The 14667-nt window shown below is 35.7% G+C and overlaps 1 protein-coding gene across 16 annotated transcripts in view; it reads left to right on the top strand.

Annotated features, from left to right (window-relative positions):
• L3MBTL3 (L3MBTL histone methyl-lysine binding protein 3) overlaps positions 1-14667 on the top strand; it is an 88177-nt gene that overhangs the window by 23281 nt on the left and 50229 nt on the right. For all 16 annotated transcript variants that reach the window (XM_080583860.1, XM_080583864.1, XM_080583861.1 and 13 more), the window contains 6 exons: positions 1033-1144; positions 3104-3263; positions 4261-4399; positions 6436-6520; positions 8798-8889; positions 12992-13096. In XM_080583860.1, the coding sequence (XP_080439986.1) occupies positions 1033-1144; positions 3104-3263; positions 4261-4399; positions 6436-6520; positions 8798-8889; positions 12992-13096 (693 nt within the window). The remainder of the gene's footprint in view (positions 1-1032; positions 1145-3103; positions 3264-4260; positions 4400-6435; positions 6521-8797; positions 8890-12991; positions 13097-14667) is intronic.

Here is a 14667-nt window from a genome sequence, read left to right as displayed (position 1 = left end):
TAAGGCACGGAGGAGGTGGATATAATGCCAGGCAATTGTTCCCCTTGTCATTTTCTCAGTTAAATTGTCTAATTAGAGAAACAGAAATATGCTTTATGCTACTGCCCTGAAGATGTATTCCAGCAGGTGGGTGCAGGGGAGCTTTGAAAGTCTCTCTTGGACCTAATTTTTCCTGTTGATCTCCTTTGGTCACAACACCTCACTACCAGAGACCTGTGATAAAGCTCTAAGAGTTACACCCCATTGCTATTTTAAGTAGACTGCCACAGACAAAATACTGCCTTTAGTTCAACCCATACAACCAGCTGGGCCTGCAAACCAAGTAGTGACTCGGAAGCTGGAGGTTTATTTTCGTCTGGTAGCACTGTAATTATTACGGCATTTGGAAGATGCTTTTCTGCTGGTGGCAGGATGGTATAACTCACAGTGATCCTGTGTAAGCCCAGCATGTGGGATATTGTTGAGCCTTGCTTCTGGCTGACAGTAATATCACATTCAGCGTGTAATTAAACAGTTCATAAACTGCCTTGAGATGTTTGTTTATGGGCACTTTACAGCAGAGAAGTATGGTGTTTTGCAGGATGCTGAAATTTCTGTGCTCAGTGAAGCATTTGTATTTGATATTCAGTTCCCTTTTCTTTGACGAAAATACTCAGTGACCAGAGCGCATTATTTTGCTGGCAATGAAATACATATGGCTTGGTGATATTCCCATGAATTTCTATTACTGATTTTTTGATTCTTTTGTTTCAGTTGCATATCAAACTAATTGATATAGATACGTGTAGGTGCATCTGTATTGATATTTACAGTAAATTAAAATTTTAAATAACAAAACGAGTTTGTGTCTTGCTTTACAGAAACAATGCTTGTTTATGATTACTTGGGGATAAGCAGAAACACTTAGAACTTGGAACACTTAGAATATGGTGAGGATACTGCGTAAAAACTCTAGGTGAATAGAAGAAGATGCTGCAAGAAAGCAGTAGTAAATTTTTGCTGTACTTTATGCCATTTGTTTTGTTTTACCAGTTTAGAGTGAATGAATTCGGAGCCCTGGAGGTGATTACAGATGAAACTGAGATGGAAAATGTTAAAAAGGCCACTGCTACCACAACTTGGATGGTTCCAACTGCTCAAGAAGGTCAGCTAAGAGGTCACTGAGGCTTTCTGTGATTGTATTTTGTTTAATATACCAGTTTTTCGAAAAGATTGCCCCCCAAAATAAAATAAACTTATTCACTTAATGCACAGAGTATCTCTGATGATCTTACCTGTTTCTTGGGGTGTTAATAGTTATGAAAATAAATGTACTTTAAATTAAAAGGAAATAATTCCACTGTTAAACATCTGAAGTTGAACTACAGCCACATTTTTTTCTAACAGTAATTTTTTCTAAGTTTAGAACAGGTATTTTTCTATTACATTTTATTTAATTTGAAAAGAAGTCAACTTCTTACTCTAAATTATTCATAATTTTTGAGATGTTATTTTTATTAAGCTGGTTTTCCAGCTTGCCCACAGACTTTACTAACCTTCTTCAATTCATTTGTGACTGAGGTGTGTAAACTGCCTTCACGTAATATTGGTTGCTACTCAGCTCCTACCACCAGTCTCAATGTAAGTAGTATCTGTCTACAGAACAGGGTGTTAAATGAGATACTGTGTTTCCTTGATTTAAAGTACTGATGTAAGTAAATACCTTTATTGTGCAAATAAATTTGGTTTACATGGTCAGGATTCCGAAAATTTTGAGACAGTGATGGAATAACATAAAAGGGAATATCGCAGCTGTTTTTGTGATTACTTACAGCTCCACTTTTGTGAATAAATGAAACATTTATACCAGTGGGAAAGTACTTTGGACCTCAGCCATGAGGTCTAAAGCTTCAGACCACAGATAATTTTGTTCGATATGTTTCCAAGTCAGTGATAATTTTTCAGATATTCAAGATTCAAATCTGTGATGAGAGTGACAGCAATGTGATAATATAGTAGCACAGTAGATTGTATCTTTAGGCTGAGAGATCACAGTTACCTATAACAAAACATGCAATTTCATCCCCTACAGTCTGGTATACCTAAAAAAAAATCTTGCTACTGAATTAAAGCGTGTTTATGGGCATGTAAACATATTAAGTAATCATCACAAATATCCTACATAGTCCTTGATTAATTTATTGCTCCCCAAAGATGTAATATTGCTAAGATTTTCAATTATGAGAGGAAATGGTTGTTTTGAACCTCTAATGACACTGGAGCGTAAATATATCCCATAAATAATGTATTACTCTGGTGGAGATAGTCTGCACACAAGAATTCATTTGACTCCATTTTTAAAAACAGTTCAGTGCTCAAGCAAAAGAAATGGTGCCTTGAAATTTGGCTTTTGCGGGTGCAAGGCCAATAGCCTGCTTTAGGAACTGGAGAAGTTTAGAATGCTGCATACTTGCCTGTGAGTAAAAGAAACAGCATCCTCTCCTAGGCTGCATATCTCTTGTGTGAAAATCATAGCTTAGGATCGTGAGTAACTCAATATTTGAAAATCTATTTGTTACAAATTAGATTTTTGTTTGTTTGTTTGTTTTTACTTTACTTTTTTTTTTTTTATTTCTCCTCAACTCAGAAAAGTTGAGCAATAGCTGCTGTAGTAAAAGACTGTAAGATGTAGTGAGTAATTTACTTCCAGGAATAAGTTTTTAATGACCTGTTAGAAGATAACTCCTCCCCAGGTGACCCTACAGGTCAAAAATCAGGCATGTCAGCAGGACATGAGTTGATGAACTCCATGCAGTGATGACTGGATAGTCAGCAGTGTGTGTGTATCACAAAATTCACTCCTTCCATGAGTAGCAATGCCAGCAGTGTCAATGTGCCAGTGATAACAGAAGCATGAAATTAGTAGATTCTTCTCTGTGGTGTTGCAATATGAAAACCCAACTTACTTATTAGGAATATAGACCCCATACAGACACTAATTCTCATTTCTTCATTTTAACAAGAGTGGCATGACTTTGGTATTCTATTTGTTTGGCAAGAGCTACAAGTATGGTTGAAAATGTATCACCTCTACCTAAGTGAAGTTACTTTTTTCATTGTGCAGCCTTTTCAGAAAAGACAGGGATCCCCACAAAGTTGAAGGAAACTGCAAAAATGGATGGACTTGTTTTCTGTGAAAACTGTTATCGCTATGGTACCATAGAAGAATTTGTTCCTGAAGGGAAATTTTGCAGCCAGAAATGTGCCCAGCAAGTGAAAAACAAGTAGGTGCTATTATAAAGCATAGATACAAAGAATTTGGCATAAATGCAGCATGAGATAAAAGTGGTGGGATAAAACATTAATGGTGGGGCAAAGAGATACATTAAGCAGCCATATTTTGGTGAGTTTCCAGCAGTTTATAATGTTCTTTCACTGTTTTTGGACTTAGTGCATTATGAAACTTGCTTTTTGTCTAACACTGATGTTGAAGGCAATCTTTTTTGCTCAGAGAATTCTGTGTTCTGCTGTCAGATGCAAACAGTGATACAGTCTATGGGATGTATGAATCACTGTCAGACTCCCACCCTGTTTCATAATCATTGGAATTAAGATAATCAGTAATGAGATGGTTGGTGTGGCAAGTTAATTGTAATTAAGTTCAAGAGCTGTATTATAGATGACAGTGAGAGAAAACATGAACATGGTGTGGTTTCTCAGTTCCTTTTCTTTCAGCTAGTGCAGTTCATCTCGTCATAAAGGAAAACCTGTGTTAGTAGGTCCATTCTGTGTTGTATTCTACTTTATGGCAATTGTTAACATCTATGATTTTGTGCATTTTCCTTATTTTTAGGTAATTACTTCAACATTTTCTGTTCTGATTGCTTGTTTAGCAATTTGTACAGTCACATACCAGCTTTCTCCAATTGGATTTGTCAGTCTTAATAATTACCTTTTCTTTCCTCTCCATGAACTGCCTTGTAGTCCTAAACATTTCAGTTTGCTAATCTGTGAGATTTGATGGTACATGAGAAAAGGCACACTGCTTAAAACATGCAGAACCTGTTTGGTGCAGTTTGACAGCTTTCCTTTTGCAGTTGCTCTTGTGGTCTTTCAGCTTAATTTTTGACAGATTTAATTTTCAGTATTTCTAAGAATATATTATGCATAATACCCTGGGATCTACACTTGACTGTTAGATTTACTTGCATTTTACTTGTGTCATGAGTATGAGAAGTAAGATAATACTGGCTTTGTGTCATTGTGTTGCTCTTGTAATAGAGAACCAAAGGAGGAAAAGCCCAACGTGGAATGCAATGGGGAAGATGATTCCAAAGGCATTCGGAAAAGAAAAGCAAAATTACCTCTCAAAGAAGAGTCCAGGGATAATGGGGAGAAGAAAGAGAATCCCAATGAAACTGTTAGTATGCATCATAAACCCATTCCTGCAAACATTTTAGTGGGATTTTTGCCTTATATTGCAGTGTCAGTAACTTCATCACTCTAGAAAGAGAAGTGACTGTATGGCTCTGTTAAAATCACAATAAGTAGTTGCTTCCCTTTCCAGTTTAATTATGCCTCATCAGTAAATTCCAATTGTTGACAATAAACTGATAGGAACTGCTTTTTTGCTCTTCCTTGCTTTTTTTTTTTTAGAACAGAACAAAAAGAAGTTAAAGGAAAAATGATGTTAAGACTTGCTATGACTTTAGTACAGACAAACAGGACTAAATGTTTCCCAACATCTGTTAGTCACTCTGCACATGAGTAAATGATTATAGACAAATAATTTATTTGTAAAGAAAACTCTGTTACAGTTAAGTAGAGTGTACTTTTGATTTTTGTAATGTAATTTGCCTTAGAAAATCATAGCCAAAGATGAGCATTGATGTTCATCCTTTCAGCTAACAGGACTGGTTTTTTTTTGTTTGTTTGTTTTTTGATTCAGGAGGGACTGTATACAAATTGTCTGATTTCTTCCAACACACAGTTAGCAGTGATTACCACATTCTCTGTGGGTAATTATAAAGATATAAAAAACACATGAAGCAAACAAAGTATCCAGGTCCAGTGTTGAATGTTTTTACCAAGATGAGTAATCTAACTTTCAAGGCTTTCTCACCATGAGCAAATCCATGTGGCTCTTGCTGTCATTGCCCTGCTTGTTCTGTAATAGGCTTTTGGTGGATTCTGGCTTGTGATGACAGTTACTACTTAAAACTATTTGATGGAATTTAGGAGAAACATTTCATCTGTACTTGAGATATCTTTGCTGGAGCCCTGCACAATTACATATATATATATACATATATGGAGAGAGAGATCCAGAAGAAGCAGCATGCACAGTGTTAACAGCTTTGGTTTTTTTTTACAGAATACTCTAGGTGTTTTTGCCCACTATAAACCTCAAGGTGGCTGCCAGTTTACATGTGTGTTGTCTTGTGCCTGTTGGAGGACATACATGCAAAATTTCTCATTGTGCCAGGTGTCTGTGGAGTATTTCCTGAAGGAGTGAAAGTGAAAAATGAAAAAAAGAAAAATGGTCTGGGATTTGGTTTTGTTTTATGTTGCAGTGTAATGAACTTTGGGGCACCATTTGTTTTTTCCTTTTGGAATTAATCCTCATTTGAGACCAACAAATAAACCTGTTGCAGTACCTTCACATAATGTTTGTTTTCCTCTCAATAGCTGTGGCATTACTGGGAGGAGCACAGTTTGGAGGGAGAAGGGGAGGGCACTGCATTTGTAAAATTGCGAAAAAGCAGAAAACACCAGAGGTGTCAGACGGGAATTCAAGTCTCTGTCTGACAGTGTCTTAGGGAAAAGTTAGGGGACAGCTTCTTTGCCATCGTCAGTCTGCCCCTCCAAATGAATAGTTACTCTGTTCATCAGTTCAGGTGCCAAGAAAACTATTGCTAAGCAAAAATAAAATAAAATAAAATAAAATAAAATAAAATAAAATAAAATAAAATAAAATAAAATAAAATAAAATAAAATAAAATAAAATAAAATAAAATAAAATAAAATAAAATAAAATCCAATCAGTGCCAATTTATGTTTAGTCAACCAACTACATATTTAGAAAGAAAAAAAAAAAAGATTAAAGCTGTGAGAAGTTTTCCTTTAAGTTATTTTGGAAGCGCAAACATATCAAAGATACTATTTATCTCCAGCTCAGCCAGCCCTGAAAGGGTTGGTGATCTGTCCCTGCCTTAAACAGGACTCGTTGGCTGAGTGCCAGGTGCTGGAGTCCTTCTGTCTGTCATTTCCACTGTGTTTGCTGAAGTTTGTCACTGGTTGCTTGCTTTGTTTGTATTTAGATATCTACAGGTTTGTCTGAGATAGTGGAGAGCTATGTAATAGCCTTTTCAATGAAGTCAAAGTTAAACCTTGGGTGTCTCCATTTTTGCTATTAGACTTCTGAACTAATATGATTATTGTACTCTTTTAATATAGGAGGACAAACCTGAAGGGAGGATCTTGAGAGTCTCACAGAGAGCCAGGAGAAAAAGAAAAGGGGAAATAACAGTTTTGAAACAAAGTAAGTTAGATTATGAAATAAAATCTCGTGTATCACTTATTTATGTGATATCCACCTCATACTGTGAATTGCTGGCATTGTATCACTGAATTTTTATTAGTTCTTGAATACATTTTTGTCAGTCTGTAAAAATACAGTGCCAGTGTTATTTATAGTAATTAAATTTTAAGGGTTGAAGAACTGAGGGAACCAAATGGAAACTTCAGGGGAAAAAAGCATCACTTGGAGATTGATTGCCTTTTACGAAGAGCTAGTTTTTATATGCCTGGCAGTGTGGAGAAGCAGGGAGTAAGTGTAAATGTAACTGATGCACATTTGAATTTTTTTTTCTTTAATCCCTTTAAAGAGTGCTGGTATTAAAGGGAATCAGGCCCATTGAGTTCTCAGATGTTGAAAGACATGTATTAAGGAGAAGTGAAAGTTTACTTTTGTTTCCTTGGGGATCAATTTTGTATTTATGGTATGGCTGGAAATAGACACATTTATGGAACTGTTTAGGAATAATTGCTATAATCAGTCCAAAGGGAAATATGCTGCATGAAGCAGCATAATAAAACATATTTTAAATGAGTGCTGTTTTTTTCAAGCTGTTCACATGATGAATACTTTTAGGAATATTCAGAGAATCATCAGCTCTTATACCTCACTGACACACCAACCAGAAAGCTGCATCTTGCCCTTCAGCAAATTTCTTTTGGTATACTGGGAGCCATTACCAGAAGTTGCCTTCAGCACGGAGCTCCAAGTAGCTCTGCTGCGCTCTAGGTAGATGATATACTGATTGAAGATGCAACATGTAAAAGTCACAGAAGATCCCCCTCCTAAGATAGAATTACTCCTGAAATATAAATATCATTACTACAGTTGTTTCCAAAGCTGAGACTGTATGAAGTATGTGAGATACAAGCACAAAGCTTGAAAATCTTGAAATCACTGCTGTCCAGTGACAGAATGGTTTGTATGGATTTCTTTTGTTTATTAGGGAAAATGTCAGCTCAGCACATGAGCTGTGGTGTAATGGAACACTGTATATTCAGAACCAAACACATAACAGTGTATTATTGTGGCAAGCAACACATTTCTTGAATAGAACAAATCAGCTGGGTAAATCACAAATAAAATGAGTGTGCTTTAGTAGTGTTGAGCAATTTCTGTGGTTCTGAAATGTGTTATCTTTTGGTTAAATTACTGGCTTTCTTCAGGAGAGTTTGGTATCACTATTGTTATAGCGAACATTTTAATTATAAAAACACTTAGCCAGATGGCTACTTAAGAGGCTTATTTGTATTGTGAGTAGCCTGCAGTCAGGATCAGGCTGGAATCATACTGTGGACTGCGAGGAATCCTCCTGATGGCATGAGTTTACAGTCTGAAATGCTAAGCTACATGTGCAGAAGGAGGCATTTAGGCAAAGATCAGTAGAAAAGAGTGGAAGTGTATGAAAATAGATACATACATGGCCAGCCTCACAAACCATCTGTTTTTGAAGTTCCTGGCTTTTGCTAGTGCAGTTAGTGCCTTATTTTCAAGGCCTAAAAACTGCTACTCACTACTGTTTCCTTAAGATGAACTATAGCCAATATTGCATATGTGAGTATATGCAAGTGTTCATACTATACGAACAAACCTGAAACTGGAGCTTTCCATCTTATGCTAAAGAAAGGATGGGAGGAAAAAAAGCTCTGGTGGCAGTTTTGATGGTTTGGAAAAATTATTGTTAAATCACTGCCTTTCTACCCAAAACCATCAAACTACAAAGTGATGAATTCTGTCACAGAATAACATATTTCAGCTAAGATTTAAAAAAAAAAAAAAAATCATGTCTGCTATCCAGTTGAAAATGCTTTCCTGAATTGGACATTTTTTCTGATGAAATTTTTAAAAATACGGACCTACTTTATGTGATTTGCATTGGTCTTCATTTAAGATTTTTGCAAACTGTTTGCAAATTGTACATCTTAATGCTTTCTTAGGAGGAATAAGGGAAAAGGTGCAGAGGGCAAGATTACACAAGCTGTTCTCATCATGTAAAACAGCTTTTTCTTGGTACTAGTCAAGGTTTGAAATGATGGAAATGATTCTGTACAAATCTTCATGTTTCTAGTGCCATTAAACCTACAGAACCACTCTTCCTGAAATTAATCCAGAGAAACACCATGAATGCATTTAATAAAACATAGCTTTGAGATAGGTATATTATACACTTCAAAATGTCTGTTTTGTTTTCTTGAGAAATTAAGTTAGAGAATTCTCTTGCTGTTCTATCCTTCTTTGCAGCTGTACACTCTAAAGGAAAGCAAGCGTGGTGTTGGGCATCCTATCTGGAGGAAGAAAAGGCTGTTGCAGTACCTACTAAGCTTTTTAAAGAGGTATGACCTTCTGGAGTTGAAATCAGTCAAACACCTAAGACCATGACATTTCTAGAGAAATCAATTAAAATTAAAAAATAATAATTCTGAAGATTTTTCACTTCTGTAGGGGTAAACCTATGTGATTAAGGTAATTCTGTCCATCAGATAAAATATTCAGAATATGTGTAAAATTAGTTATCTTTTTCTGCCTTTTCAAAGAAAGCTGTGGTTTTAGATGAATGCTGTCAGCTGAGACTATAGACAGCGGGTGCTTTTCCAAAACCTGCAAATTCTAGCCTTTGCTTCTAATTTCTGAGGCTAAAGATCTGATATGTATCCTCATTTTTCCATGCCATCTCGTTCTCTTTAAATACGTTTAGAAAGGTGGTACAAAGGTCGTCAGAGCTTGTTGCTTGGATTATATTACCTGTCTTTTTGCAGCTCTTGCGGATGTTATATTTTTTTTTATTACATCTGATACTAGTTTGCCGTGTTCCCATTTTGCCTGTCATCTGATTGGATGTCACATCATTATCTCTTGCTTGTCCTTTGTCTGCTATGTAGTCTTTGTCATGTGTCATTTCAGTGCTTTCCCTTGTGCTTTCTCTTTTGCTTGGATGAGAGCTCTGTATGCAAATCACCAAAGCTTCCATGCTGTTCTCTTCTTTTGCAAAAGATGGCAAAAGATGTGAACGTCTCAGCTGCTATACTTCTGCAATGTCTAATTCTAACAGTTATGATACTACTTTTTGATAATTCTGTCCTTAACTTGGAGTCTGTTTCCTGCATCCATTTGTTTTTGTTTGCTTTATACTTCAACTATTGAATCTTTCATGCAGAGATCAGCTTTTCAGCTTACATGTGTGTGTGGTGCTGATCTTGGTTCTTCTAGACAGTACTGAGATACAAAAGTAATTAAAGAACTAAGATTGCAATGTACAGAATCCAAAAATATGTAAGTGCAAGAACAACAGTTACCTGACCATCATTTGTTGTATCCCCCTGTGCTATACACTGGTTGAAAAATTGACAAGAAAAAAATCCTGGTAAGTAGTGTCTCTATCTGAAATGTAGATTTAAAAGTGTTGCTCTGCCTGGCTGAAGTTCCATGAAATACTGCTGTCGCAGCACCCAGGCATGTACCAGCCTTTCTGGGCACTGTGCATAGTGATAAAGCCTTGAGTGACATGATGACGTTCTGTTCTCTTTCATTGTCCTCACAGAGTACCTTCCTCATTTGATGCATCTTGTTTATATTTACTTTTAAGGTCTTTATCCCCTGGGTAACTAGCTTTTTGTTTGGTATTTAAATCCTGTAGCAGAGAGAGCGTTCTTAATAGCACTCAGAAGTGCCCAGCTAATATTACTCCAAGCAAACCAGAAAAACAGTAATGTTAAAAACAAAACCAAAAAAAACCAGCAATAACAATTCTGAATCCTCGATTTCTGTCTGGATTATGAGAATTACTTTATTTATTTATTTATTTATTTATTTTTCCCAGTTCAGAAGCAGTACTTTTCAACAGCTGTTTTTTTTTTGTACGCTTTGTCGGGAATGATTAGGATAATGGAGAGCTTGGCACTCCCTGTTACTTAAATCTTAGACTCATTTCTAGGCTGTGACTGACAAGATGTTATTGTTCTGGGAAATGGAAATTATTGACCCTTGAGTTTTGTTTTTCTTCAGTGTCCAACTCCCCTGACACAATCTTCTGTTTTTGGTCTATGTTCCTGCACCATGCAAAAACGTTTCTAATCCTCAGTCTGTCATCTGCTTATTTGCTGACTCCTTTTACCTTTACTCGTTTTCTTCTTGTACCTCTCCTTAACAATGTAACTTTAAATGTTTGTTATGAAGGCAATGTGTGATAACTAGGTTTGTTACAGACTTCACCTTGGGTGATGTATGGTATGAGAATAATGCACAAAATCGAAATCTTAAGTAGTATTAAAGTTATTAGTGTTCTAAAAGTTGTCTTATTTTGTTGTAAAAGAAATATTGTGTTGCCTTACAAGTTTTAAATTTGACAATGGAAAGAATAGTGAATAATTCATGTCTCATATTTCAAGAAATACCTGTGTGATAATTGCATAATTTTTGGTGTATTGTTTGTAGAATTTGAAGTTTTCATTGTTTATTATAACAATGAAAGAATAAACAGATCCATGACTTTTTTAATTGTTTCTTTTCTTTGTATATTTCTTTGTACTTGCTTTTGAAAAATCTCAGTTACCTTTTTGGCCACTGTTCCTCAGTGTGTTGGCATTTCCAACATTTCAGTTTTATACCAAGATAATTTATCTGTAAAGGTATTTATGATGTAGCATTAACTGCAACACTGTGCACCAAGATAAGCTTGAAAAATTCAGTTTATTGATTTAAAAAAATGCTTCGCTTTTACTTTCATCTTGAGGAAGTATCCAGAATTATGCATAGTGTAATTTCTTTAAAATTTCTTTGATACGAAATACATTAAACATGGTGCTGTTAAGATTAAATAACTTTTCAAATCCATGTACTGCAGTCAGCCACTCTGATCTCTTAAACTGAGCTCTACAGAATGATCTAACCTATTTTTAGGTAGAGTCTTAGAGCTGTGGTTACACATGTCTTAGCTGGCCCCTGTAGAATATCAGCTGGTCTAGTTCTCCATTTCCTTTCCCCTTGATTGCATATTCCTGCCCTTGTGCCATGCACTACTTCTTTTTCTCCTGGATTTATTATTCAGATGAGTTACAGCCAAAGCCATCAAAGAGAGGATTCCCTTCCTTTCAAGTTCCCTTCCTTTCCAATGTCTGCAGAGGTACTGTAGATGGCTGGATAGCACGTGTAACTTTCAGTTAGGTAAAATGAATCCCCTCTTTTTTCTGTATTTATTTCCTAGCAGAGTTTTGGATACTTTGGCACAAGTATATTCTGTATTTTTATTTCCTTTCTTATTCCTATGTATTTCTTCCTTCCTTTCTAAACATTTAGAGTGAATGGATTGTATATTGTTTTAACTATAAATATGTTTGATTTTTACTTGGTAATGCATATATTCTTTTTGTATAAAACATTGTTAGTGTTTTGTCTAAATTTCAGGAGAATTTTTGACTAAATCATGGTATTTAGTGGTAACAGAAACATACAAAAATGGTTTCAATATTTAACTCTCTATAAATAAACAAGAGTTGCCCCTTAGGGTAAGACCAATATCCTGTATCTCACTAATCAAAGGCAGAAACAAAAGGGAGGGGGAGCACATATGATGCTTCACCTCTGTTTTATCAGTAACTGGGACATAGAAACTAGCAATAAAATTGGTAACCCCTGGAAAACCGTCTTTGGTTTTATTCAGCTGTTTTTCTGATATTCTTCTTTTCCCTCTTCCCTCCCTTTAATTTAACCTTAAAGCTGCTAGTTTCCTTCTATAACAGAGGACAGGGATCATGATACAGGGAAGCTGATGCCTTCCACTTGAAAACATCCATTCTGCTTAGCCTTGTTTCACTTTCTTTTTGAAAAAAATGTTTTCCTGGGTTCATTGTAGTGTGATGTAAGGGTAATCATGTTCCACTGATGCAAAAATATTCCTGGAAAATGAGCTTATAAATGAGAAATGACATTAAAGAGGCCATCCCTCTGTAGAAATGATATTTTGTATTTCTGTTTTGCCATTCATCATCGGTGACCTGGGATATAGAAAAGGCAAAATAGAATTTCATTGTTCTGTTTTTTATAGGAGTTACGACCACCAGAAAGGTGTTGAAGTGTCACTGTACAGGCTGAAAAAAAAATAATTACATTGTTAAAATGTTTTATTGACAATTAGTGGAAAGTTGAGGGCAAATCATCTTTTCTTTTTTTCTCTTAGGTAACTTTTTTGCTGATTCCTTGTAATTTTTTTAAGTACTCCAAAACCTTAAGTCATTCTAGTATCAATGCATTTTTCAAACAACCATCAAATTCTCTTTTCCTTGCTTGTGTTTTTTAAAATGCAAAACTTACTTTAAAGTGATTTATTAGTACTTTCAGAAACATGAGTAATAAATAATCACTGTTCTTTTCCTTATGAAGATATTCTGTCTGTCTTTGGTATACTTTCAAAAATATTGAAACTGTCCTTTTCCATTCCAGTATCAGTCTTTCCCATACAACAAAAATGGATTCAAAGTAGGGATGAAGCTGGAGGGTGTGGATCCCGAGCACCAGTCAATCTACTGTGTTCTCACAGTGGCTGAGGTAAGTTCCCAGACAGTGAAAGGATGCTGAGAGCAGCCTTGGTGCAAGATCACAGAAGAAACTCAACTGGAACAGCAGCAGCTGGAAGTGCTCTGTCTTCTCTAACAGGCAGGCAGAAACTGTATGTAAGAAGACAGCTTTTAAACTAATGAGCTTTATTAAATCTGCCTGACAAACGTGAAGATTATGTCCAGTACCATGCAGCAGTGGCTATCTGCATACCTTTAACATATACAGCTAGAGAAAACAGCGTTACGTTGTTGTTATTGGACAATTTTTTTTTCTGTAATCATATAGTTTTGGTTAAATCTATACTTAAAAGAGAAAATAAGTTTAAAAAACTTATATATGACAACTGATTTTTAGAAATTTTATAGAGGTTTGATAGTACTGCTGGTGGTGCGTTCACTGATACAAATAACTAACTTTTCATTTTTGTGTTGCAATTGTGCTAATTTTTTTTTCAGGCTTATTGCCTCAGAAATTGCCTGTATTGGCAGCCTCTGCAAGTTAGTATACAATGCAAACTCAGTTTGCCTTTTTGCTGGCTTATGAAGTGTTGTTTCTTTTTTCATGAGAAGTTTCATTGCTTTTAATAATATAGATGAGATCCAGCTTCTCAATAACAATTTTTATGTCTATTAAACATACCTTACATGAGTTTTTGCAAAGTTTTATTGTTGTTGGTTTTTTTTTTTCCTATGTATTGAAAAGGGGAAAAAGGAATAGGTAGGTGTTCTGCTCTCTGTCACTGGTATTCTAGACAGCTTTAATTTCATTATATATATTTTAATAACGTAGGTTTTTTCTTTCCTGTTTCTGAATCTCTTTATGGCCCATGGTCATATCCCATTTGTGTGGATCTCTTCTAATTTCTTGTGGATGGATGTCAGTAGATGAGTATTTCCTGTGCACCTGGTGCTTAGCAGTTAGTGATGGGTCATATTTTATGGCAGGGTGACCTGTCATAAATTCCAAGGTGACAAACTGAAAGTTATGTCAGAGTGTAAATTAAATATAAAATAGGGTGGCTGTAATGTTAAGAGAATTCCACTGATGACTGCAGGAGAATTATGGCATTTGGCACTCAGGAAGATATAGAGAACTTCAGTGCAGAAAAGAGGGATTGTATCTCCTGATTTTCCCTTTGACTTGGTGATTAACTTACTACTTTAAGGAAGAAGTTCTGGGGCATATCTGTCATAACAGTTCTGAAGACCACGTTTAACATAGTCGTTGGCGTTCTAGCAGTGCTCTCTTGCATATTGATTAATCAGGGTACTTTCAAAGCATCGTTATCAGCACTTTCTCCATGGTCTTATCAGCTGTATCCATGGTCTTCTCTAGGATTTCTATTTTATTCTGATGTTGGGCTGGAACAGTTTTCAATTTTTTGAACAATAATAGCAGTATTCAGCTCTTAGTTAATGCTTTTTACCAGAAGAGGAGGCACTCGAATACTTTGCTTTTTGTCAAGCTTTCTTTCTTATCAAGTGAGTTTATTCATCCAGTGTTTGCCTGAGCAGAAGTAAAAGGCTGCTAAGACTATATTCATATATTTCATACTGAAC

The sequence above is a fragment of the Anser brachyrhynchus genome, assembly GCF_964034855.1.
Source record: "Anser brachyrhynchus genome assembly, chromosome: 3".
Classification (NCBI taxonomy): Eukaryota; Metazoa; Chordata; class Aves; order Anseriformes; family Anatidae; genus Anser; species Anser brachyrhynchus.
This window is presented reverse-complemented; position numbering and strand designations above follow the sequence as displayed.